This window comes from Mastomys coucha, unplaced genomic scaffold (genome assembly GCF_008632895.1).
Source record: "Mastomys coucha isolate ucsf_1 unplaced genomic scaffold, UCSF_Mcou_1 pScaffold16, whole genome shotgun sequence".
In the NCBI taxonomy this organism is placed as follows: domain Eukaryota; kingdom Metazoa; phylum Chordata; class Mammalia; order Rodentia; family Muridae; genus Mastomys; species Mastomys coucha.
Genome location: NW_022196898.1, coordinates 46,061,357 through 46,088,392, shown reverse-complemented (window position 1 = coordinate 46,088,392; position 27,036 = coordinate 46,061,357). Strand labels below are relative to the sequence as shown.

The 27,036-nt window shown below is 48.6% G+C and overlaps 1 protein-coding gene across 1 annotated transcript in view; it reads left to right on the top strand.

Annotated features, from left to right (window-relative positions):
- The first annotated feature begins 2,702 nt into the window (after nucleotides 1–2,702).
- Nucleotides 2,703–27,036, top strand: part of Phgdh (phosphoglycerate dehydrogenase) — a 30,802-nt gene continuing 6,468 nt past the window's right edge. Inside the window, exons 1-8 of the mRNA XM_031374960.1 lie at nucleotides 2,703–2,984; nucleotides 9,414–9,565; nucleotides 11,188–11,253; nucleotides 15,148–15,202; nucleotides 15,302–15,400; nucleotides 24,735–24,867; nucleotides 25,298–25,446; nucleotides 26,347–26,499. Of these exons, the coding sequence (XP_031230820.1) occupies nucleotides 2,847–2,984; nucleotides 9,414–9,565; nucleotides 11,188–11,253; nucleotides 15,148–15,202; nucleotides 15,302–15,400; nucleotides 24,735–24,867; nucleotides 25,298–25,446; nucleotides 26,347–26,499 (945 nt within the window). The 5' untranslated portion in view covers nucleotides 2,703–2,846. The remainder of the gene's footprint in view (nucleotides 2,985–9,413; nucleotides 9,566–11,187; nucleotides 11,254–15,147; nucleotides 15,203–15,301; nucleotides 15,401–24,734; nucleotides 24,868–25,297; nucleotides 25,447–26,346; nucleotides 26,500–27,036) is intronic.

The following is a 27,036-nucleotide window of genomic DNA, read 5'->3' as shown; positions in this document are numbered from 1 at the left end:
GAGGAGGAGGAGGAGGAGGAGGAGGTGGAAGAGTTAGAGGAAAGCGTGATACTGGAATGTGGCCAGTAGCACACTAGATCTTACATGATTGAGTTCTCAATGAGAATAGGTAGGGCATGTTCATGAACACTGATGCTACTGCCAATTAGAATGTACAGGAACCCACAAAAGTCTACTTAGTGAAGGAGGGTGGGGGTCACTGTAACCCCAGGACCAAGCTACAGGATGCACTGTGGGGGGCTTCTCTCTTTGACCTAGGACCAGGTTGTAAGGTCATAGGCACATCAATGAAGCCTCTCCTAACAGGCCAGAGATCTGCACCTGGGCTGCCAAGCCAGAGATCTCCACCTGGGCTGCCAAGCCCAGTCCAAGGGCTCGCAGACAACAGGAATCTCTTGTTTCATTGTTTGAGACAAAGTCTCTGATAGCTGCCATGGACCACCTCAGCCGGGTATGGGGGTCTCTGGGATGTGGGTTCTATATTACATCTCCTAGAAACTGTATCCAGTGAAACAATCACAAATACCAACAAAAATCATTTGGCACAGTAAAGCACAAAAAAATGCTTCTTAGAAACTGTATCCAGTGAAACAATCACAAACAGGACAGGTAACATCATTATTAATATAAATCAAAATATAACAGTTCTAAAAGGATTTATTCAGTGGGGGCAGTTGTCCAAGGCTAGTGGCATATTTCCAAGAGCAGGTTAATAAATCTTTATGGTCAGTGCTCTTAACCGCTGAGCCAACTCTCCAGCCCCATATGGTCAACTATTATTTAACATCTAATGCTTGATTTTTTTATACATCTTCAACGCATAAGTCTAAACTTTTATTTTTTTAATTAAGGTTTTCTGTGCCATATACCAAAACCCACCTCCAATGACACACGTGTAGCCATATGAAATTTTATGGTTGGAAATTTTTTTTTTTTTTTTTTGGTTTTTCGAGACAGGGTTTCTCTGTGTAGCCCTGGCTGTCCTGGAACTCACTCTGTAGACCAGGCTGGCCTCGAACTCAGAAATCCGCCTGCCTCTGCCTCCCAAGTGCTGGGATTAAAGGCGTGCGCCACCACCGCCCGGCGGTTGGAAATGTTTTTAATCTATCATAATAGTTTTGTAAATGATTTAAAAAGTATATCATTGGTTTCCCTGGGCATAAGGTCATGTTAGTGACCCCATCTCAAGGGCTGGTTTCTTACCCATTATTCTCATTTAAGATCTTGGCCTAGGCTACCAGGAACATGTAAATAAGAAATGAATAAAGAATACGAGAAAACAAAACAGATAAAGTGCCATGAGAACTACAGCTCAATATTTTTTTCTCTGGCGAAGAGTTCCACAACCGGTTCCAGGAGGCCTCCCCCTTTTGAAGTTAACTGCCTCAGTCTGTGGAACTTGTCACACAGATCCTACTGGAGGTGGTATGGCAGGTAGCCTAGGCTAGCCTGGAATCAATTTTGATTCAGCACTGATCTCTCTGTGTCTCCATCCCAAGTGCTGAGATCACTGAAAGTCTCTATTCCAGCATTCTCCACGGTGTCTCAAAAGATACATGCCAACTTGCCAGCTAACTGGTTTCGAGTGAAAGGGTGCAGGGTACACTAATCCCCACAATGTCTTATCTCATCCCCACAGCAGACACTTGCCTACTGTCAGGCTCACAGTACAGGGAAGACAGCAAAAGCCTAGAGAGGTACTTTTAGAGTCTGTTTCAAACCCAGCTGGATCATTTATATTCTACCCGACAAACTAGCTGCTTTATTTCTCACAATGCAGGTTTGAGGCTCACAGCTGGGCTCCAAATAGAAAATTAAGTCCGCTGCTCTCCTCCGGTTCCTATTAACCCTGCCACAGTTAGAGAGCCATGGGCAGCTGAGCTGGCCAGCTATAGCTGCTGAAGTGTCTCTTTTCCCAAGGGGCTGGGCCAGAGAAGGGAAAGGAATGGATCTAGAGGAAAGGGCAGAACCACTTCCCCAGTTCCTCCAAGAAGGCCAGGGTTCCTGTTCTGTGGATGGAGGTAACAGCACAGGGGGAGGAACTGTCAGCTCATAGTTCTGAAAGAGATACTCGTACTTGCATTTGATATTGAGATTGTGAGGAATAGTAGTAAGGGATGTTATTTATGTAGTATAATCAAGGCTCAACTTACCCAACAGATTTAATCCTCTCTAAAAAGAAAAAAAATTAATCATCTAACTTCTAAAAAATAAAACCACTGCCCACCCTTGTACTTTGTTTATAAATGACAAGACTTCTTTCCCACTCCTAACTGGGGCTAACCTGGAACTCCTGGGTTCAAGTGGTTCTCCAGCCTCATCCATGGCCTTTACTATATCTAGATTTAATCTTAAAGTGTTTTGGGGGCTAAGGAATAAGCAGCTCTCTGGCCTTACTCATTCTAATTATGCTCAACTAGGAGTTATACATACCCAGCCAATGAATGGTCCTTAAGAGGAAAGAAGTTACTATGAGATTTAGTTCCCTCGCGGAGACAGCGTATTTCTGTTTATTTCAGATATGAAACAGCCAGTCAGCATAAATTGTGCGTGTTAAAGCTCACCCGGTGCAGGTGAGGGCGTCTTCACTGCTGGAGAAATTCGTCTGGGTAGGATTTAAAAAAAAAAAAAGTGTGGGAGGCTCTGCCTGGGGAGGCGGAGTCAGCAGAGTTTAAGCATTTCTGACCAATCAAAAGGAGACTGTTGGCGCGAGGAGGGGGCCGGATAAAGGGGGAGCGGGAGATCGAGAACCCTGCCCAGTCACCGGAGCCAGCCCTGCCTGCAGTTTCTTGAACTAACTGCTTCTGCCCACCCAGAGCAACTGATTCTAAGGCCTGGCTCTAGCAATGGCCTTCGCAAATCTGCGCAAAGTACTCATCAGTGACAGCCTGGACCCATGCTGCCGGAAGATCCTGCAAGATGGAGGGCTGCAGGTGGTGGAGAAGCAGAACTTGAGCAAGGAGGAGCTGATAGCTGAACTCCAGGTAAGGCGAGCCGGACACAAGCGAAGTCACCCGGCATCTTTATGGCCAAACCGGCTGACCGCAGCGGTGCCAGTGCTGTCCTCCCCTATCTTTATCAGTTGGTCCCGGGCCTTCCGAGATTGGGGACCAGCATTGGGAGGGAGGAAAGGCGGAGAGGAACGAATAGCCTGGAGCTGCAGAATGCAAACTTTTTCTGCTCTTTGCTACCGCGTGTTTCTTGCCGGCGCTGTAAAGTGCAGCTGCTCCATCTGGTCCTGCAGGATGCCAAAACCTCTCCGGAATGTCAGAATCTCTCCGGAGCTTTCGCTCCTGGCGACCCAGGCTGCGAGCTCCCGGCTCCGGGTGCTACACGCGGAGACGAGTGCACCGGGGACCCATCCCTGCCCAGTGCAGACTCCTGGGGTGGGGGCAGGGGGTGCTGGCTCTGCCCCTGGCATTTGTGGCAGAGGACTCGCACCGCCTTTTGTCTGATGCAAGACCTTGGCGCTCTTTCCCGGGCCCTGGGCCTCCGGGGAGCGCTCGCGGGATTCGGGGCGGGCCGGGGGTGCAGCCGGAGCCCCGCGCCGCCCACGCGGCCCGCCGCCTAGAGCTAACCTCCACCATCGGCTTCATCTCTGATCAGGCCCGACTTCACTACATCAGAATCCGGCCCCGAGCGCAATAGGGACAGGTTACTTCTATGAAGTCTTCGGAGCAAACCTCTAACCGTTTTAAAACTTAAAATTCTTTCACTTATTTGAAAAGCTTTTGTAAATCGGGGGACTTTGTTCAGACCTAAGGGGCTGCTTTGTGAATACTTCAGTTCCTCCCCTTCCTGCAGATCTAATCCATCCAGGTATGCTGTCTCCGTCCAAGCTGTCCTGTTCCACCCCCAAAGTTCCACGTGCTCGGTTTAGGGCCAGCTGCCAGGAAGAATGTGCCGCTCCTCCTGCCCAGGCTGAGGCCTCAAACCGCAGAGACACCAGGCCGGGTTGTTCTGGCAGCCCTGGAAACTCTCTAAGCTCGCTTGTCTGTTTCTCCCAAGACCCCGCCCCGCCCCCAATCCCTTTCCTGTACGGAGCTCATATCCACGTGTCCAGCAGCCCTTAGTCTCAGACTTTTTCTAGTCCCGGTCTTTAAGAACCTTGGAAGAGCTAGGTGGAGATGGCACATGCCTTTAATTCCAGCACTCAGGAGGCAGAGGCAAGGCAGGTGGATCTCCGTGAGTTCTAGGACCACCAGGACTACACAGAGACTCTCTGACTCGAAAAGAAAAAGGAAAGTGAAAAAGAGCTGGCTGACTCATGCCTAGCACCGAGGAGGCTGAGTCAGAAGTATCTCTGTGACCAGCCAGAACTCCAGAATGTGACCCTATCTATAAAGCATGACAAGAAAAGGAAAGAAGGGGGGTGGGGGGGTTGTAGGTTTCTTGGGGAACAAGGCCCAGGTCAGGTGACAGTTCCGAGACAACAAACAGTGGAACCTGTGGGAATGGAAAGTCCAGAGAAGGAATTGTTGTCGTGGTCTTTATTGGTGGCTCAGGCCCTGACTCTTAGAGTAGATAGTACCAGTGGAACCATTGCATCCGTCTCATGTCCTGTGACAGTGGCCTTGGTTCTAAAATCTAAGCAGTGGGCTGAGCAGGACGGTTGTAAGAGTGGCTTTCAGGCCACCAGTGGCAGCAGGCTTTGCTGCTTTCTAGGGACAGTGACAAATGTTATATCCAATAAAGGGGTGGGAGTAGGGGGTGTGAGGAGGGTGAGGAGCAGGCCAGGCCTGAAGGGTAGGGATGGGAGTCCAGTGTTAGACATGCAGGGCACTTTCAAGCGGTAGAGACACTTGGCAGGAAAGAGGAGGAAGGTGCCGCTGACGTGGCTGGCTGGTCCCTTGGGAAGCTCTCAGCCTTCACTGTGCCTTGGCAAAATACCCAGTTCAGAATGCCAATTAGCTAATCTTGGGTAACCCGTAGAAGGACCCACATTTCCACCCTCTCTCTTTGCCAGAGTAGTCTGGCAAAGTGTCTCCTACCAGGCCCCATTTTAGTCTTTGCAGTAAGAAGCAAGGGTTCCCCTTGCTGGAACTGGCCTCTGCTACTTCATATTCTGGGCAGGCTGCTTGCCCTACGCCCAAGGAGATGTTACCATTCATTCTCTCCCCTAGTGATAGACCAATCATCAAGTCACAGCACACTGGGGCATGAGAGTTATGATCGGTGTTAGGGAAAACAGTAGGGACACAATAATATTGGTAGAGTCTTATTTCATGTGTGGGGTTTCAGTTCCCTGTGTTGGAGTGGGTGTGAGGGCTCTTGAACGTGTGAATGTTTGAGTACAAAGGCACAAATTAGAGCAAGTTAAGAGGGCTTCTTTTTCTTTTATCACAACCATTATTATTTAAGTCAAGGACTTTGTCCAAGTGAGCACACATACACACACACACACACACACACACACTCATACACACCACAGCATGCTCTGGATGTGATGACACAGCCCAGGTAATCCTACTACTTGGGAAGCTGGAACATCAAGATTGCCACACTGCAAGATCATTTCAAAAAACCAAAGAAAGAGGGAGGGGGAGGCAGGCAGGCAGAGGGTGTTGCCTCCGTGCCTTTTATCCCAGCACTCAGAAGGCAGAGGCAGGTAGACAGACCCCTATGAGTCCCAGGCCAGCCAGGGCATACCCTACAACAGGGGACTCACTAGAGCTTCCCTAACGTGCCCTATACACTAAGTGTTAGCAATAATAGAATTAGCCACAAGGCCAAGGCTAGCATATCCTCTTGGGAAAGGAAGCATGTGTGAACTTGAAGAACAAGAGTGGGGATAGGTTTCCAGTGAGCTAGCACAGTTTTTCTGGAACAGCCATAAATCAAGCAGGTCAGTGGCCTGCTGCTTCCTAGCTCTGAAGCCTAGGAGTGGGAATGGCAAAGTTTGTAGGCAAATGTGGAGAGTATGCGTTCCAGATGAAATTCTAGGCAAAGACCATGGAGGTATTTGTATCAAGGTGCTTGTATTCCCACTTGGTGAGCGCAAGAGAAGAAAGCAGGTGCTGGGGTGGGTGGTGGGGTAATGGTAGGATTTGATTTTGAGAGCCTAGAATGTAATTCTGCCTCTTCCCCAGGGTTGGAGCACAGGGATAGAGTCCTGGGATTACAGGTATGCATCATGCATGACAGAGAGCGTTCTAATCCCAGTACTATATTAGGGATTTTGTTAGGTGTGAACATTGGGTTCAGTGGTTTGTGCAAGTAGAGCAGGGGAGGAACACCCTGGAGGAGTCTTTGAGGGATGAGCTATGGTCCTAGGGAAGGGGCGAATGGTGTTTAGGAATGCAGGGGTCTGGAGGGCTCAGCACAGAGTGGGGGTGGCTGGTGACCTCAATAAGTTTGTAGTGAATAAGCTGAGGAAGTGGCATATAGTTGATGTTGTATGTTGTTTGTTGCTTTGGAAGCCAGCAAATTCTGACCGGTGTTGGCTCTAATGTAGGTCCTGGGCCCTTAGGACATAACCAGCTTTGGAAGTATGTCTGTGTCAGTCTTACTGGATACGGTAAAGGTTCATCAGTGTCAAAAGCTGCCTGGGACTGGTGGGTGGAAAGTATAGTTCCAGGGTGAGGGTCCTCAAAGCAGACTCAGCCAGGGAAAAAGCAGCACTGTTATTGCCGTTGTGCTTAGGGGCTGTCTAGGGGCTGTCTGAGAAGCAGGCAGTTGAAGTCCCTGTGCTCTCTGCAGCTGCTGTTTCCTGTGGGGAATCCCCCAGAGCAGTATGATTGGGCAAGTTACCTGAACAGGGCAGGACCTGGGCTTAGGATCAGAGAAGAGAGGAAATGGATCCCCTCTCCCTATCTCCCTGTGTGTGAGAGATTGGGGGTGCAGGGGAGAGGCAGGGTACAACCTTCAGAGGTCAGTTTTTCCTTCCTCTGAGGGATCCTTGGGTACAGGATCTCAGGATTGTGCAACAAATGTTTTTTTTGTTGCTATTGTTTTCCAGCTGAGCCATCTCACCCGCTTGAATCTGTGGCAATCCTCAGACTCCTCCCACAAGCAAGGCTTATAGCAGTGAGCCCCTACATCCAGGTGACCCCACTCTCTCCCCTTACATTCATGGGTTGAAGGTCCTGGCACAGGTCTGTGCATTACTGGCCGATATGTTCATGCTTGCTTTATTTAGTTCTTTTTCTTTAAAAGATTTTTGAGAAAAGTGCTCATTTTTGGCAATGTATGGGATTTTCTTCCCAGATCAAGACCATCTACCTTACCAGCCTGGCAGTGGTGGCGCATGCCTTTAATCCCAGCACTTGGGAAGCAGAGGCAGGCGGATTACTGAGTTTGAGGTCAGCCTGGTCTACAGAGTGAGTTCCAGGACAGCTAGGGCTACACAGAGAAACCCTGTCTCGGAAAAAAAAAAAAAAAAAAAAAAAAAGACCATCTTCCTTTAATTCCTTTTATAAGACATTTTTTAATATAGAGGTTTAAATTTAGAATATAGCCATTTTCTTAGGATTTCTGGGATGTGTATCTTTGTTATAAAAGCCTTTGTCATTCTAAGATCTTAAGAAAACCCAGTATACGTTTCCCCCCCCACCTCAGGTGCTTTAAATTTCTTTAGTTCACCTCTTGGTCCAAGCTGGTACTAGCTGTACCACTAGGGAAAGTGTTGGCAGATGTTGGTATATCTGTCACTGAACTTTAAGATCTGGGTGGTTTCTTGGTCATCAGACCTGCCAGTGACCTAGCCAGAAGGAAAAGAAGAACAGGGAGGTAGGGCGGGGTAGTGAAGGTTAACAGAGCTGACTTTGGCTTGGGGGGGAAAGGGAACGTGGTTGGGTATGTGATTCTCATTTGCAAAACAAGGCTTGAGATATTTATGAATTATTTATTTATTTATTTATTTATTTATTTATTTATTTATTTTTTGGAGTCTCCTACTCTGTTCTGTCAACAACAGCCACCTTCAGGGGGCCTGCCGGAGCTCTCCCTGCAGGCACAGCCCCACCCAGGAGGATGCCTCAAGCCTGAACTGCTCCAGAGAACTGATTCTAGAACCATTCTTGTTGGTTTTTCTCATTTCTTTTTCCCTTCCTTCCTTTCTCTTTTTCACCCCCCCACCCCATTTTTTTTTTAAGGCAAGGTCTCTTGTGCCCTGGCCTGACCTTGAATTCTGTCATTGCTGTAGATTCTACAACTGCTCCTGAGCAAATCCATCGTCCACTCCAGTATTTAAGCCACCCCTCCCCCAGCCTAAATTCTCTTTGGGTAACCCGTGTTTCATTCACCTCTCTTTTTCCAGCAGAGATAAAATAGCTCTGTTCTCTCAGCTTGTAACTACTCCACACTCCTTCCTCCATCCCAGGTGGCGTGGGCCTCACCCCAGGGCCCAGACTCTTAGGCTCACAGCTCTTCCCTCTCCCTTCCTGTGGGGTCTCAAGAACCATTTTCCTATCAGCAGGCATTGCCTTCCATTTTGCTTACTTATTCAGCCAGCCAGCATTTACAGCTATCTTCCTTCCATGTGCCTGGGGAGGGGCTCAAGGAGTGAAATTAGGTCCCGCCTCTGCTCTTCGGCAGGTCAGTGTCCAATGGAGGAAGTGATGTGGAACAGGGCCAAGTGCCAGACCTGCCTATCCCGTTTCCTTCTCACATACCTGAGGCTGGAACCTGAATCTCTCTGTGATAAGGGATGCAGCTTAGGGGATGCAGGCCAGACCGATGATGAGTAGACAGAAGTTGCTGTTCCTTCTTTGGAATTTACCCATGAGGCAAGGAATGTTAGTGTGTACAGAGTTGACTAGGGCATGTGTCTAGTCACACTGAGGTACTGTCAGGATGGGTTATCCTCTGGCTCTAGGTCCTTATTGGAGCACTATCTATGGGAAGATTAATCATATGCCTAGAGCCAGCAAGCTGATGCTATAGCTAGAGTGTACTGACAGGTACTCATGTCTTACAACTGCTCTCAAATGTCCACATTACCCTAAAGTGTGTGAAGAAGCCAGACCTGGAACTGGTGAGATGGCTCACTGAGTAAGAGCACCGAATTCAAGCGGGTAAGTCCTGACCTGAATTCAAATCCCAGCAACCACATGGTGGCTCACAACCACCCGTAATGAGATCTGACGCTCTCTTCTGGTACATCTGAAGACAGCTACAGTATACTTATTTATAAGAGTAATAAATTAATCTTTGGGCCGGAGCGAGCAGAGACTGAGCAAGCGGGGCCGACCCAGAATGAGCAGAGGTCCTAAAAGTCAATTCCCAACAACCAGATGAAGGCTCACAACTATCTGTACAACTACAGTGTGTACTCATATACAAATCTTAAAAAAAAAAAAAAGGAAGCCAGACCTGCCTGTGAGGGGGCATTCATGACCACTAGGAACGCACCAGGGGCCTCAGGTATCTTACAGAACAACTCTGTGAACCCAGGATTGTCTTCCTCTGCCCAGGACTGTGAAGGCCTTATTGTCCGGTCGGCTACTAAGGTCACTGCTGATGTCATCAATGCAGCAGAGAAGCTCCAAGTGGTGGGTAGGGCTGGTACAGGCGTGGACAATGTGGATCTGGAGGCTGCCACGAGGAAGGGCATCCTCGTCATGAAGTAAGTTGTACAAGCTGAGGGTGGGTGTGGAGACCGATACAAAGAGGGGAAGAGATGCTTGAAATGAGAGCCTGTCTGAGCTAGGAATGGGGTCCCTGTGATGGTGACAGAGTTCAGCAGTGTGGTTGTGCCAAGGCTGTGAAGGCGAGGCTGAAGCTGCCTGCAATCTCAGGGTTGTGGAGCTCACCCTCTTGTAGTGCTTGCACATCTGCAGCGCAGTGTAGGAACCAGAGGAGTGTAGGTGAGGTTTCCCTGGTTTCCTGCTCCAGCATGGCTCTTTTGTTCTTTTTTGCTAGCTCAGTAGTCTTGCACCCTGTACAGATGCACACGCTTTCTTGATGGAGTGACCTCCCGTTTTGTCTCTTTCCTTCATTTCCCTGAACCAGTCTGAAGTGAAGATCCCAGTTTCTCTTCTAGCACTCTGGGCCTGCCAGAGGAGAGGGGTCCCTATCGGCACTGTGTTTATAGAATCCCAGGGGCAAAGATCATGACCAGCAGGCTACTGCCTGAGTTAGAAGCCTGGTAATATAGTCGTTGCCAGTCCACTTTGCTGACTCTGAGTCCTGACCTGCCTCACCTCCCCCCAGGAGGGTAGGGGTTAATTGACAGAATGACTGACAGAGGTCAGTACCTGATGGTGGAAACGTTAAAGGATAACCCACCCTACCTACTCTGTGGTCCTGACACAGGCCGCCAGCCCCACTTCTGTCCACACCCTGGCTACTTGCTGAGGGAAGAGCTGGAAGCTCTGTTGTCCTGTACAGAGACAAGCTCTTACAGTCCTTTTGGCTTTCAGAGAGTCTCATAACTCTGTAACCTTCATTTCTACAGATGAGCATACCCTGTAGAAGAAACAGAAGGTTTAAATAAATGTGTGGTAGGCTTTGGAATTGTCATCATTATTCTCCGTTCCATCAGAGCCAGGCCAGAAATTCCCTGGTTTTTTTGTTTTTTGTTTTTTTGGGGTTTTTTGGTTGTTGCTTGCTTTGTTCGTTTGGTTTGTTGTGTTTTGAGGAAAGGGGGGCTTTTTCTCAGTTTGAAATTTGTTGAGTTAAAAGAAGAAACCAAACAGGTAGAGATAAAAACAAGAGCTTCATCCTTTTTTTTTTTTTTTTTTTTTTTGGAGACAGGGTTTCTCTGTGTAGCCCTGGCTGTCCTGGAACTCACTCTGTAGACCAGGCTGGCCTCGAACTCAGAAATCCGCCTGCCTCTGCCTCCCAAGTGCTGGGATTAAAGGCGTGCGCCACCACCGCCTGGCAGGAGCTTCATTCTTAATATGGCCCAGGTGAGGGGACCCCAGGAGGCTTACCCCGCAGCAGGCTCACCTGAGTGTGGTAGACTTTGCTCAGAGGCTCGGGCAAGGAAGAGTCACAGGAGATTGTAGATGGACAGGCCCTGAAATGAAAGAGAACTGGGCCAAACTACCCTTCCATCTTTCCATCAGGTATTGCCCTGCCTTGTGTTTGCCTGAGGGGGGGCCTCTGCCTCAGAACAGGAGGCCAAGGCAGCCTGGTTCTTAGAGCAGCAGAGCAGCAGAGAGGCCAGAATGGGAGCTCGGGGCCTGAAGTGTAGAACACTGGGTTTGCCTGGGCCCACTGACATCTCTTCTTTTGGGTCTCTAGCACCCCCAACGGAAACAGCCTCAGTGCTGCGGAACTCACCTGTGGGATGATCATGTGCCTGGCCAGGTAAGTCAGACCCAGCCGCATTCCGGTAGGTCGATAATTACCACCTGACAAGCCAACAGACCTAGGAAAGAGGTACAGGTGTCTCAGTCTGGAGTTCTGCAGGGTGCCGACGCAATGTACCTTCTCTGGTTGCTTGGAAGTTTGCATGGGAGGATGGATGGTGTCTTAGTTAGGGTTTTCCTACTGTGAACAGACACCATGACCAAGGCAAGTCTTATAAAAAGACATCACTGAATTGGAACTGGCTTACAGGTTCAGAGATTCAGTCCACTATCATTAAGGTGGGAGCATGGCAGCATCTAGGCAGGCATGGTGCAGGAGAAGCTGAGAGTTCTACATCTTCATGTGAAGGCTGCTAGTGGAAGACTGACTTCTAGGCAGCTAGAATGATGGTCCTAAGCCCACAGTGACACACCTACTCCAAGGCCACACCTTCTAATAGTGTCACTCCCTGGGCCAAGCATATACAAACCATCACATTCTACTCCCTGGCCCGTATAAGCTTGTTCAAACACATGAGTCTATGGGGACCCTATCTAGCCATATAGCATAATAAAAAAGTACATTTAGTCCAACTTCCAAAGTCTCCATAGTCTATAGCAATCTCAACAATGTTAAAAATCCAAAGAACAGGAAACCAGCTGGGCAAACTCCAAACTCTGCATCTCCATGTCTGATGTCAAAGCGGTCTTCAGATCTCCAACTCCTTTTTCATCTTTGTTGACTGCAACAACCTTCTTTTCCTAGGCTGGCTCCATTCCCTATGAGCAGCTTTCCTCAGCAGATAGCCCATGGCTCTGGCATCTCGAACATCTTGGGGTCTCCAAGGCAACTTCAATGTTACAGCTTCTTGTTTCAGTTTCTGGGATCCGTACTGATCTTTTGGGCTCCTCCAAAAGGCTTAGATCACTTCTCCAGCTCTGCCTTCTGTAGCTCAGGTTAACCCATTCTACTGCTGCTGCTGTTCTTGGTGATCATCCCATGGTACTGGCATCTCCAATTCCCTGGAGTTTTCTGCTGCAAATAGGCTTCATCAATAGTCTCTCATAAGCTCTCTTAATGGTACCAAGCCTCAAATCCTTTGTATGACCTCTTTAGTCCTGGGCCATCAACAATAACTGAGGCTACACCTTCACCAATGGCCTTCCATGGCTTCTCACAGTGCCAAGCCTTAGTTGCTCTTTATGACCCCTTCATGCTTTCAAAACCAGTACCACCTTGGTGATTCTTACACATTACCAAGTACAGTGGCAGCAACAAAGTCTTTCCTATTCCTACTAGGATAGCCCAGTAAGCCCCACTTAAAGCATTCCATGGCTTTCCAAATCTAAAGTCCCCAAATCCACATTCTTCCAAACAGAAGCATGGTCAGACCTATCACAGCAGTGCCCCAGTCCCTAGTACCAACTTCTGTCTTAGTTTGGGTTGTACTGCTGTGAACAGACACCATGACCAAGGCAAGTCTTAAAAAGCACAACATTTATTTGGGGCCAGCTTATAGGTTCAGAGGTTCAGTCCATTATCATCAAGGTGGGAACATGGCAGCATCTAGTCTGGCATGGTACAGGCAGAGCTGAGAGTTCATCTTCATCTGAAGGCTGCTGGTGGAAGACTGACTTCTAGGCAACTAGGTTGAGGGTCTTAAGCCCATGCCCACAGGGACACCTCTACTCCAACAAGACCACACCTCCTAATGGGGCCATGCATATATGAACCATCACAGATGGTAACAGCAAGCTCATAGAGAATGCACACACTCTCCTACACTCTCTCCTCACACTCACATGTGCTGTGCCTTCTCTAGTCCCTAAACCTCTGAGGATGCTCTCTGTGCTCTACAACCTTAAGTACCATGTGTGTCCAGGTTCCTCTGCTAACGTGTTAAGCATTGAGATTTTCTGTGTTAACCCTTGACTCTGGTTGGGGCGGCTGAGCCATGGTCTCCAGCATCCAGCTGACCCCACCCTTCTAGGCTAGTGGTTCTCAACCTGTGGGTGGTGACCCCTTTGACAAATCTCTATCTCCAAAAAAATATTTGCAGTACAATGCAGAACAGTAACACAATTACAGTTATGAAGTAGCAAGAAAAATGTTATGGTTAGAGGAGGTCACCACAACAGGAGGAACTGTACTGAGGGGGTCGCAGCATTAGGAAGGTTGAGAACCCCTCTCTAGGCCTGTATTGTAATGCATGGACTAAACACACTTATCATCCATGTGCCTACCTGTGGACTCCTATCTCAGGGAGCTCTTCTGGAGCAGGGTTCTGGGATGCGTGAGCACATAATACATACTGTGAATACATCCTAACTAGTCAGACAGTTGTATGGCAGATAGGAGACACTTAGTAGGCATTTGTGTGTGTGTGTGTCTGTGACACAGGCTTTCTAGTAAAAAGAGGGGCTGAAGCTGTTCTGAATCCCTTCTGAAGACCCAGACAGCCAGCACGCTTGCCTGGGGCCTGAAACCTGCTGTGATTTAAAAGTTACCTCTTTTCTATCTTTCTCCCTCCTGCTGGGAGAGTTAACCTTTGTTCTGCCTTCTCCCAAGATTCCTGCCTAGCACTGCAAACATTGCACTGGTCTTGGAAGGGAGGGGAGGAGAGAAAACCCAGCACATGCAGCAGAAGAGCCGCAGCTTGCAGGTTCCCCAAGGTCTCCCAGCATGTCTGGGCCATGCCTGTCCTGAGAGGACTGTACAAGCCCCAGCGGGCCCTAGTGTAACTTGTGCTGTTAAATTCAGTGATACGTTTGCCTGTCAGAGTAAACGAAGTCTCCCTCAACACAGCTTTCTGATTCCCCCATCCCTGAGGGTGAAGAGAAAGTTTGAGAACGAGGAAGTTTCCCTCCAATGCCAGGGTCAACTTATCCAAAGGAGCAGGCAGAGTACTGTAATTTGAAGAGGGTTCCCCCCTCTCCCAGGATCCCTTGCTGATACCCCCTCATCCAAGATGGGCGTAAACCACGACGCGTGTCCCTTATGAGGAAGGAAGTACCTGACTCAGAACGCCAGTGGGTGTTCTGCTTTTCAGGCAGCAATCCAGGCCTGAGTGCCTACAGTGTGCATGAATGAGAGAGCTCCTTCCTTCAGATGAGTGGTGTGGGCCCGAGCACTTCTCAGAGTCCTGCATAGAGACGGTGCACAATACGAACCATTCTTCAGCTCTTCATTGTTCCTAGAGGTGGTCATGGGGCCATGTCCCACAGTCTGTGTTTTACCCACAGTCTGTGTTTAAGTCCTAGCTTTGCCCTAACTGCCTTTGTTTTCTGTTTGATCCAGAAAGCAAACCATGACAACTCAGACTTGCACGGGAGTCAATAGAAAGATGGTCTGTGGTGTGATGGCGAGTGCGGGTCAGAAATACTTAGGACAGGGGGTAGATGTGTCGGAAGTATTAGGATCATTCAGGACTGAGTAGAAAGGTCTGGGCTGTGTTGGTATGGTACCCACCTGCCTCAGATTAGCTCTCTTGGGGTTTAAGAAGGAAGGTTAATCACCTGACCCTTGATAACAAGAGAAGCCATCAGGAGTGGTCCAGAAGAGGAACCAAAACAGGAGTCTTGGAGGCATCTGTCCCTGTAAGCTTTGGAAGGCTAGCACTGCTTATAGGAGAAACCTTTCCAAACTGACTCACTCTTCTTGGTACCTTGGTGGTGGAGCACGTAAGATTCTTGCCCCAGCTAGAGACAGATGTCCTATGGTTCCCAAGTCTACCAATGTTCTCACTGTCCCAGCCTTCCCTTACCCACGATGGCCCTGCACCTGAGTTCCTGCACCCACATTGTGTGGTTCCCAGGAAAATGATGGGGATAGGTGGCGGCTACACTGAGCTATCCATGTACCTTTTGCCCCTGGGCCGTAGGGTGACCCACTGAACCTGACGTGTTCTTGCAGGCAGATTCCCCAGGCGACAGCTTCGATGAAAGATGGCAAATGGGACCGGAAGAAGGTGAGCTGTCGCTTTACCTCACCCATGCAGGCTCAAGGTCCAACCCCCCACTCTTGGTCCTGACTTGGTCGTCTTTGCCTTTTGCCTTTCCGCTTGCAGTTCATGGGGACTGAACTGAATGGGAAGACACTGGGAATTCTTGGCCTAGGCAGAATCGGAAGAGAGGTGGCCACCCGAATGCAGTCTTTTGGAATGAAGGTAAGAGGTTTCCAGACACCCTGGGCATGTTCTTTCTGAAGTAGTATTGGAAGAGATGGCTAAGCGTGGAAGAGACTGAAGGCTTTGTTGTATGTGGCTCTCTAGAGCTTCTTATTAAATAGGCAGTAAAGTCGGAGAGAAAAGGAACTTTGATCTCTCCATGAGGACATTGGAACTCAAAAGCTGAGAATACTTGATGCAGGTCCCTCAACTCGAGGGTGTCAATAGCCCTGAGTCTCAATGGGCCAGCAAATGTTCTTCCATGACACACATCCTTTCTTGTGGTGTTACAAGGGCCTTCTAGTTATTCTGTGTCTCCTCTCTCTGATAATTTAAAAACAAACAGATGTATAGCCAAGAAATGCTTTTTCTGTCTTTCCTATTTCTCTCACTATCCCAGCAAGGTTTAAAGGTGCTGATAGATGGGCATAGTGTCACATGTTTGTTATCTCAGTATTTGGGAGACTTTGGCAGGTGGTTCATGAGTTCAAATCCAGCCTGGGTTACATAACAAGAGCCTTTCTTTAAAATGCATGCTTGTTTACATGCCCTGATATGAGAAATTACTAGACAGCTTCATATCTGTCTCAGAAGTCACTTCAACCCTCTCTTTTCCAACTCTGGGATCCAGGGATCTCCTGGCTGGATGACAAATGAATGTGACTAATGCTTGTCTGCCATGAGAGCTGAAGGCAGCTGAGTGGATAGCAGTGGGCATTCCATATTTAATGTGATTGTTAAGGGAATTACAGGGATTATGGTCACACAGCAGCCAGAAGGCTTTAGTTAAACATAATAAGCAAATTGTTTTGACACTAATCAGATCATCCCATGACGCATTCTGACCTAAAAGCTCAAGCAATCCTAAATACATGAAACCAATTCAGCTAAGCATTTCGCTGACGTGCAGTGGCTTGGGACAGACAGTAAGGCTCTCAGTCACCCCATGGTTCCCGTTGTCCTTGTAGCATCAATACCCAGACTCCTCTAGCTTTTGAACATTAACACTGGGAGGCCATGGTAGTTACTGAATCCACCCAAAGAGCCCCGTTTTGTTTCCAGAGTAATGGTGGTGAGAGGGAAGCCTGCCCAGCCACCCGATGCTGCCCAGCTGCTCCCAAACCTATGTGCGGCCTTGAGCATCAATGTGAAGAAGTGATAGACACTCCTCAGACCTGTGTTTGTGTCAGAGAGCTATCTAGAGCCTGTTCATCTCAGGGCTGGTCTGTAGCTTTTGAGAGTGTCATACGCAATATGCTTGAATGTGTTTAGGATAAAATTTAACAATGTAGTTCGGGCTAGCCTCAAACTTATAATCCCCCTGCCTCAGCCTCCCGAGTCCTGGGATGATAGGAATGCACAGCATAGGTAGCCATGTTTAACTTCTACCAAGGTTCTGGGGGTATTGTTACCTTTACTTGGGGCTGCTTTTGGTCACTCCTACCTGCCTTGGTTTTGAAACATTCTTTGTGAACTCCTAAAATGTGGCTTGTAATGTCCTCCCCTGCCAAGCCTCTTCAGTGATCGCCCGCTCAGCCGACCACCCTGCAATGTTCCCAGGTTTTAGTGAATGTCATCTCAGGATACAAAAGAGATTCTCCGCCATCCAAGCTCCTATCTGTGTCCTTGAAGACACAGATAACAAGACAGCAAGATAACACAGTTCTAAGTATCTAGATTAGGAAACAATGGTCAGATTAAGAAGTTATATTACATTTTTGTGGCTTTACGCAAGCAAGCACATAAAGTTTGTGAGACTTGGTTCTCTCCTTCCATTGTATGGGTCCCGGGGATCCAACTCAGGTTGTCTACCTTGGTCGTAAGTGCCTGTGCCTGCTGAGCCACCTCACTAGCCCTATGATTAATTTCTTATTAAAGCTCATTTTCAAACTAGTGTTGTTCCCTATAGAAATAATAATTAATCTGGTCGAACATGGAGACTTAAACACACCTCTTTACCTTTAGACTTTATAAATGTGGGAGTTTTGATTGCTTTAGAATGCTGGGTCTTGGAACCCAAAGCCTTGCATGAGCTGATGGGTCAATAGACCGCTGAACTACATCATCAGCCCCTCTCACTGTTTTGTCTTGAGACAGGGTCTGGCTGAATTACCCAGGGTAGCCTTGAACTTAGGACTCCTTGTCTGCTAACTGCTGAGATTCAGATGTGTTCCAGGATGCCCACCTTAAAGTGATGTTTTAACTATGTAGTAAATTATTGTGTCTTCTGAATCAGCCCCCCCCACCACACACACACACACACAAGCCTCCTCTTAGTAGCACTGCTTTGGCATACATCCCCCGTCAGACTGCATTCTCTGCATGTGCGTGGAATGTGCACTATGCCCAGAGAAGCTTGTAGGCCCCATGTAGGACACAGTGTTGCATATGGTGTTACAGTAAAAATATAACTGGACCTACTATGTTTTTAAACTTGTGTGTGGAATGCTGTGGTATGGATTACTGTTTTTTTATTGGCCATTCCACCAGTGATAGACACTGAGGTTTCAGCCAAGGCCTTTCTGTAATTCCCACAGGGATGGACTGCATCCCGTGGGCTTGCTAGCCCTGTTAGAGAGATTGGTGTAAGGTCCAGGTGGGGCCTTTTCAGGATGGAGGAAAGCTGTTCATGATGACTCAGAGCTCTGTCCTGCCCACCATCCAACAACCTGTACCGTACGTTGTTTGTGGATGCCTGAAAGCAAGGAGAGGGAGTTAGAATTAAGCCGGGGTGGAGCATGTCTGTCATTCAGGAAACTGAGGAAGGGTCAAGAATTCAAGGTTAGCCTGGTCTGCATACTGGGATCCTGCCTCAAGTATAAAGAATTAAGGCCTAGAGGGCATGGAAAAGCTGGGATAGCTGGGCATCCTGACAAGAAGTTTAGTTAGAATATATCCTACTGTCTGTATGGGGGCAGGGGAGTCTCCAAAAGGCTACTAGACAGGTTTGGGCTTTGGGGTTGGCGGCGGGGGTGGGGGGAGATTCTTTGCAAAACCAATGAATTGTGGCTTATAGTGTTGTGTCTGGAAAAGGCAATATGACATTAGCAGCATTGAAGAGGCATTGATTCCACTCTGCTGTTAACTGGAACTTTTCCTCACTGTGTGGCTAAATAACAGACCGTAGTTATTGACACAACTTGTTCATGCTGGCATATCCCTAAGGATGTGCGATCCGGTCCAAGCCAGCTTGGAACTTGGAACTGAGTACTTCCTTGCCAGTAACCCCATGGGGAGCCCATCAGCATCTCTTAGTTATGTCTTTGTGGCCAGTGTTGTGATAAATCTTGACCTCAGCATCTGTGGCCCCAGCTGTCACTGGTCTTTCCTGGCCAGCCTGTTTCCTAAGGTCTGCCGTGTCAGTTGCCATGGTCACGGGAAACTGAGGCTCAGCAAGGTCATGGACAGGCTTAAGACAATAAGACCAGAAGTCATAGTTCTTACTTCACTAGGGTTGTCCTGGCTTCCAGGGTCACGCTGTTTCCACACACGGCCCACTTTAAATCCCTAGGAGACCACGGCTCAGCTGCGCAAATGATAGACACTCTCTAGCTAAGGTAGCTCTCATCCCAGAAAAAAATTACTGCCATTTTATTTCAAAATTTTTACATTTTTTAAAAATTGTGTGTGCATATGAATGTGTATGTGTCATGGTGTATGTAGAAGTTAGAGGGCAGCCTGAGGGAGTTGGTTCTGTCTCTCCACCATGTGGGTGCTGGAGATCAAACACTGGTGGTCTGCCTTGGCAGGGAACGGCCTTTGCCACCACACCATTTCACTGCCAGCACCTAGAATTGTTAACTGTCCTGGAACAGTGACCTTCATACCCAGCCCCAGGTTCAGCAAAGGTGAAATGGGATAGACACAGGCAGGAGGAGTGAGGAGGGGGCCGGGAAGAGCTGTGGGGGCGCTGAAGGAGGAGGGGTTGGGGAGAGATGGAGGTGGACTTTGGGCCTTCACCTAAGCAACTTTGAGGTGACGTTTTGTTAAGTTTCTGTGTAAAATCCATTGAGGTGGCAGAAAGAGTTCCAATGCTCAAACACAGCTATGAGGAAGGAGAAAGACATGTTCTGACCAGCTCTGCCTTGGAGCCCCTTAAACTTCAAGGTTTCATTTCTCCATCCCCTGTGGAGCCAGCAGAGCCCTGGAGCTAGAAGAGGAGCCTCCCAGCTCTGCCCTCTGTCACACCAGCAAGGTGGCACTGGGACCCTTGAGGAAACATGTCTTAGTTAAAACACCATGGCCAATAACAACTTGAGGGGCGGGCATTTCATTTAACAGGGAAGTCGGGGCAGGAACCTAGAAGCAGGATCCCAAGGCAGGAACTAAGGCAACCCAGGAGTACAGCTCAGGCTTGCTCAGACTACTTTCTTACACCACCCAGGACCACGTGCACAGAGGTGGCATAACCACAGCGAACTGGCCTCTCCCCTAGTGCCATTAATTAAGACAATATCCCACAGTCTTCCCTAAGACTAATCTTATGGAGGGATTTTTGTCAGTTAAGATCACCTCTTCCCAGATGTCTCTAGGTTTGTATCGAGTTGACAAAAACAAACAAACAAACAAAAAAACCAATCAGCATGCTCCCCAGCTTCTGTACAGGACAGCCACGCCTTTTCTGGACATGTAGGAACCTGGCAGGCCTATCAGCCTGATGTTCTTCCATCTGCTTTTGTCAGCACAGTCCCCTAGTGTGAGAACTCTGGGTCATTTCAGCTCCTTTATGCCCTAGTTATCACTAGTGAAAAACAGGAGCCAGGCTTCTCCCAACCAGACCTGTTCCTGGCAGTTGCCCTCAGGTAAGTGAGGAAGAAACTCTTATCTCTCTGTGACAAAGAAGCTGAGCCCCTGCTCTCTGGCCTCTCCTTTCCCAGCCTCCTCCCCTCACCCCAGGTTCCTGCTGACACAGCAGAGACAGTGGGTCTGGCTGTGAGCCCGGAGCTCCGAAACCCTGCCTTGGTCCCTGAGCGTGGAACGGAGCACTGGGAGCTGATCAGTCACACGGGGCTTTGTGGTCTCTGGTGTTCTTTTCTACTCCTCACTGCATATGAGAAGACAAATTCATCTGGATTAGAGATGAACGGGGCCATTGTTCTGGTCTTCGTTGGCACCAGCACACAAAGACAAATTGTGAGGATGAGGCCCAGAATTCTCTCTCTCCCCCTGGGCGTTTCCTTCTCCTCGATACAGAAATGAGCAGGCTCCATCAGTGGATGATAATAATGTCTGATTAGGCCCTCCAAACCCACAAGCTCTTCATGCTCTGTGCTGTGGTCTTTACGGGGCCATGAGAGGCAGTGCCGGTTTTTTTTTTTTTTTCTTGCCTTCGCTGGTGGCTTGGATGGGAGAAGAGAGCTCCTTAGTTTTACTTATGAACAAGGCTAATGATGCAAAATGTGGCTCCAAAGTGTTGATTAACTTATCCAAACCATTAGCGTTCTTCCTTTCCCAGAAGCTCTATGTGTAAAAAAGAAGTCTTTCTATTATTGTAAGGTAGGGTTTGTAGTCCCTAATTTTAAGTGATTCATGCACCATGTAGTAGAGGACTACAAGTCCTGCCTCCCAGCCCTAGGCTCCCAGAAAGAAGACTCAGACTCAAATTATATTTTACAACTACCTTAGCCATATAACTAGGCTCTACTCTGACTAGATTGATCATAACTAAAGATACCCATTTATTTTAACCTACATTTTGCCATGTGGCTGGTTACCTGTGTTCAGGTACTGTCTTAGTCAGGGTTTCTATTGCTGCACAAGCATCATGACCAAGAAGCAAGTTGTGGAGGAAAGGGTTTATCCACACTGCTGTCAGGAAGCAGGAGCTAATGCAGAGGACATGGAGGGATGTTCCTTACTGGCTTGCTTGAGTTCCAGTCCTGACTTCTTGATGAATAGTTGAGTTCTCTTCCCCTGCCACAGCAATTTGGAAGTAAGCTAAATAAACCCTTTCCTCCCCAACTTGCTTCTTGGTCATGATGCTTGTGCAGCAATAGAAACCCTGACTAAGACAAATTGGTACCAGCATAGTGGGGTATTCCTATGACAACCTGACCATGTTTTGGGGAGGACTTTGGAAGGACTTTGGAACTTTGAGCTAGAAGAGCCACTGGTTGTTAAGAACTCTGTGGGATGTTCTGTAGGAGCTTGGAAGATCATGTTGAGAACAGTGCAGAAGATGGAGGCCTGGCTTGTAAAATTTCAGAGGGAAGATTAAAGACTCTTATCAGGGCCATGTTATTTTGATTGTGAAGATTCTGTGTTTTTGGTTACCTGGGGCTGAAGTATCAGCTGTGATTAACAAGATACCAGAACTACTAAAGCGAAAACTTTGCATTGCTGGGACTATTGATGCTGGTTAGCTGGAGCTAAGAAATTATCAGTGATTAAGAAGAGACCAGCATCACTCAGATGACATCTTCTGGGAAGTGTTTTCTGAGAGCACAAAGAGGCTGTGTTCCAGAGATAGCCAAGGTTGTACCTTGTGCTGCAGCAGGACTTGGTAATAAGTAAGAGTCACCCAGGTGGTACTGATTTGAAGACATGAAAGGGTCATAAAGAACAGCTGAGGCTCCGCACAGTGAGCAGGCTTTCCCTGGCTGTCAGAGGTCTGGGACCGACGTGCCTTCACCCAACTTCTAGTACCAATTTGTCTTAGTCAGGGTTTCTATTCCTGCACAAACGCCATGACCAAGAAGCAAGTTGGGGAGGAAAGTGTTTATTCAGCTTACTTCCACATTGTTGTTTATCACCAAAGGAACTCAGGACTGGAACTCAAGCAAGCCAGTAAGGAACATCCCTCCATGGCTTCTGCATCAGCTCCTGCTTCCTGATCTGCTTGAGTTCCATCGGTGATAAACAACAATGTGGAAGTAAGCTGAATAAACCCTTTCCTCCCCAACTTGCTTCTTGGTCATGACATTTGTGCAGGAACAGAAACCCTGACTAAGACAGGTACCGTGTATCCATTGGGCTTCCGTATCCCCCAACCCCCACCCCTGCTTACTTCTTCTCTCCCAGAATTCTTTCTCCTCTTGATGGCCCACCTCTATTTCTTGCCATAAGCTTTTTTGACAGGTGAGGCATCCATACAATATATAAGATGATCTCTCTACATAGAAGCACAGGAAGGGGATGGGTACCACTCTTCTCTGCAGAAGTAGCAACTGCTCAAAGATGGGGCCTCATTCCCTCCCTGTTCTTACTTACACCCAAGTCCTCTAGGAACATCCTTAAAGGATTAAGGGAAGTTTCTTTTCTCTCAGAATATATTTACGTTAGTGAATGCTAGAGGAGTGGGTGGCGGTCATCTCTCCCATAGCTCTTTGTGTCAGGGTCCTCACCCATCTAGAGGAGCCTAACACTCCCGACAGCTAGCAGCATCTGAGAAAGGACTCCTGGCTCCAGCCACATCTCTTAGTTGCAGCATGCACACCTGCCCCAATGGATTGACTATACCCCTTCCTTCCCAAGGACATCAGGGCCTTTGTGACTTGTGGTTCCTGAGCCCCTTCCCCCATAGTTAGAATCTCAGACAAAAGCCGAGCTTGGTAGGGAGGCCTTCTGGGTTGATCAGGCAAGGGTACTTAGGTCTTTGCTATTATAAACCCCACCTGCCTGCTTTCTGAATCTGCCTGGCTGCTTATGGGGGATAATATAACTGAGGTCATAGCTCTTTCTGAGACTTCAATGATTCTTCCTTGAAATTGTCTCTGATACTGGGTTTCATCTCATTCAACTCCGTTCTCTCATGAGGTATGTGTGTGGGGAGGGGGAGCGGTACATGTGGGTGTGTGTGTAGCATGGATTCTCCATCCCCTCCCTTGGCCCAGAGTCAGGAGGAGCCGATTGTCTCTGTTGGACAATGCTTATCCCACCTTTCTGCCTTCCTGGGAGGAGTATGGGCACTAGAAGACCAGGCCCCGAGGCCAGAGTGTGACGCCAGCAAGTGACGACTGCCTTGGTTTCTCTCCACTAACACAGGGAAATATTATCAGGTATGAGGCAGAGGAGAGCCTCACGGCCAGGCCTGGTAGCACAAGTCTATAATCCTAGCACTTCAAAGGCTGAGGCAGGAAGATTTCAACTGTAAGGCAAGCCTAGACTTTAAAAACAACAAGGACAACAGCAAAGCACCGGGCACAGTAAATGTTACATAGTATTGCTGTTACCAGCTTGCCTTAGTCAGCTGTGGAGCATCTGAACTTTGCCCCACCCGATTTCCATTTCTCATCTCTGACAGGTGGTGTCACTGAACCAGTTTCATGAGACTGACATGCCACATTAAAAAATTTGCCATTGGTCACTGGATCTTTAGTGTGAGTTGAGACTTTAAGCTCTGCATATTGTGTAATCTAGGATATTTCAAAACTAGGGGCATTTTAAGTCTCACTAAACCAAATTCAGAGAGAAGGGTCTTCCACCTGGTAACGTCAGCCCTACCTAGTACCTCACCCTTCTTTCTAATGGCATCTCTTAGTTTCTCATTTGATCCCATGGATGCTGCCCTCTCTAGAGTCAGTCCTAGGCCTTACAGCTACTACCAGCCTGTCTTCTGTTTCCCGGGGCATCATGTGTCTTAGTCAGGGTTTATATTCCTGCACAAACATCATGACCATGAAGCAAGTTGGGGAGAAAAGGATTTATTTGGCTTACTTTCACATTGCTGTTTATCACAAAGGAAGTCAGGACTGGAACTCAAGCAGGTCAGGAAGCAGGAGCTGATGCAGAGGCCATGGAGAGATGTTCCTTACTGGCTTGCTTCCCCTGGCTTGCTCAGCCTGCTCTCTTATAGAACCCAAAACTTCCAGCCCAGGGATGGCACCACCCACAAGGGGCCCTACCCCCTTGATTACTAATTGAGAAAATGCCCCACAGCTGGATCTCATGGAGGCACTTCCCTAACTGAAACTCCCTTCTCTGTGATAACTCCAACCTGTGTCAAGTTGTCACACAAAACCAGCCAGTACATCACGGGAGTGCCCTCCCTCACCAGCTCTTCTGTCTCAGGGCTTCTGAGATCCACTTGGTCCAGCCCACATGAGCTTCTCCTGTATTTGCTTGGGGCTCTGGAGCTTGGTGACAGGCAGCCTCCTCCCCTTTGCTCTGGCTGTGCTCCCTCCTGGTTCTGCAAGCCTCCTTCCACTGGCCTAGGGGAGTACAGTACTGGCCTTCTACAGCCCTCTGGGGAGTAGACCAAGCACACTGTACTGTTCTGAGAACTACACTAGGGGATTCTGTTAAGCTTCGTGTGGTGTCAGTTACTCATGGTGCAATTACCGATAATGACAATATTGGTATTAAGATGCCTCTTCCTTCTCTCACCTCTGACCAGACTATAGGCTATGACCCCATCATTTCTCCTGAAGTCGCGGCCTCCTTTGGTGTTCAGCAACTGCCACTGGAGGAGATCTGGCCTCTCTGTGATTTCATAACTGTCCATACCCCACTCCTGCCCTCCACCACAGGTAGGCTTTCAGTGTGGATTTTCTGCAGACACCATCCAGCAAGTATAGAGAGGGAACTTCCTGGGAGCCTACTGAACATGATGACACTTTGTCACAAGTCCTTGCCTCAGATGGAGGAGGGATGAGCTCGCTGGAAAAGCCCAGGTGTCTAAATAGACTGACATAGTAGGACTGGCAACCCAGGTAGCGGCTTCATGGGCCCCCCCGCAGGGCATTTGATTGTAGGCCCCACTCGAAGCACCATCATCTCCTAAACTTCTTGACTCTAACTCACATCCAGTACAACAAAGACTATTATCCCAGAGCATCTAGGAAGACAGAAGTGAGAACAAGCAGAAAGGGGCCTCTGGGGAGATGTGACTCTGGGGACCTGTGCTAAGTGAAGGGGTCAGGAGCCATCATAAAAGGCAATGTCTCCTCTTTCTTCCAGGCTTGCTGAATGACAGCACCTTTGCCCAATGCAAGAAAGGCGTGCGAGTGGTGAACTGTGCTCGAGGAGGCATTGTGGATGAAGGTGCCCTGCTTCGAGCCCTGCAGTCTGGTCAGTGTGCTGGGGCTGCACTGGATGTGTTTACAGAAGTAAGTATTTGCAGCCTCTGTCGGGTCAGAGGGGAAAGGTGAGGGAGGAGCAGAGAGGCTTCCGGCAAGACAGTGCGCCATCTTTAAGGACAGGAGCTCACTGCCTCTGGCATGGAGAAAACTGTGCTGACAAGATCATAGCTGTGGCTTTGAAGAGGCCTTTCCACTGTGCTGTCCTCTGCAAAACTGGGGTTCTAAATAGGATCCATTCCTGGTTAAACTGTTTAATAGTACCCCTACCTGGTCAGGCTGTTGCCGTATTGATGACTTGGGGAAGAAAGAGAGAGTTAGTGTTTCACTCCTGATACTTGACTTAAATCAGCCATATGGCCAAGGAGATGGATGGCCTGCCTGGTACCCATTAGCTTTCCTCTTTTCCTCTTCCCTTCCCAGGGAGGCTCAGAAGCCCAGGACTGATGACAGTATTCTTCCTAAGTCCCCAGAGTGTACTCTTCTCCCAGCTTGTTCAAAGGTTCAGCCTCAGCATACAGAGTGCTGAGTATACATTTCACCAGGCCTGTTGGCCCTTTCCTCAGAGATGTTATCTCGGCATCCAGGTTCCTGGGTGTGGTCCCAGGGAAAAGAGCGTGGACCTTGGTTTGAATGCGGGTTCTAGCAGTGGCAAGTCACTGGCCTCCTCTAAAGCCCCACAGCACTGGGATATTCCCAGCCAAGGGTGCACAGTGTTTTGGTTTGTGTTTCTGGTTCTCTCAACTCTGTCACAAGCTCCACTGTGTGTAGGACCAACTTCCTAATAATGCATTTTCTGCCATCAGTATCTTTGCATTGTCTGCTGGGATCCTCATGTTTGCAATTCTCAAAGTTCAGTGGGAATGAACAACAGCAGAGGGTGGGTGTATAGCCAGTTCATAACCAACTTAGAGATATCTCTCTGGGCAGGAGCCACCACGGGACCGGGCCTTAGTGGACCACGAGAATGTCATCAGTTGTCCCCACCTGGGTGCCAGCACCAAGGAGGCCCAGAGCCGCTGTGGGGAGGAAATCGCAGTCCAGTTTGTGGACATGGTGAAGGGGAAATCTCTAACAGGGGTCGTAAGTATCTCAACATGAGACTGGGGCCTGGAGTCTGGGAAGAGAGAAAAGACACAGACAAAGCATCTGGGGTGGACAGGTTCAGTCCTGGGAACTGAAGAGTTGGAACCTGTACTTGTGTAGGGCGCTTGGGATAGATGGACCGAGCAGCCCTTCAGTAGTCTTGATAGCTAAGACCTTGGAGCTGAGAGTCTGGTTTTGAGCTGTTACATTGTAGCCTTGCTGGGAGTCTGGCTCTGAGCTGTTCCAGTGTAGCCTTGCTGGGAATCTGGCTCTGATCTGTTCTAGTGTAGCCTTGCTGGGAGTCTGGCTCTGAGCTGTTCTAGTGTAGCCTTGCTGGGAGTCTGGCTCTGAGCTGTTCCAGTGTAGCCTTGCTGGGAGTCTGGCTCTGAGCTGTTCCAGTGTAGCCTTGCTGGGAGTCTGGCTCTGATCTGTTCTAGTGTAGCCTTGCTGGGAGTCTGGCTCTGATCTGTTCCAGTGTAGCCTTGCTGGGAGTCTGGCTCTGAGCTGTTCCAGTGTAGCCTTGCTGGGAGTCTG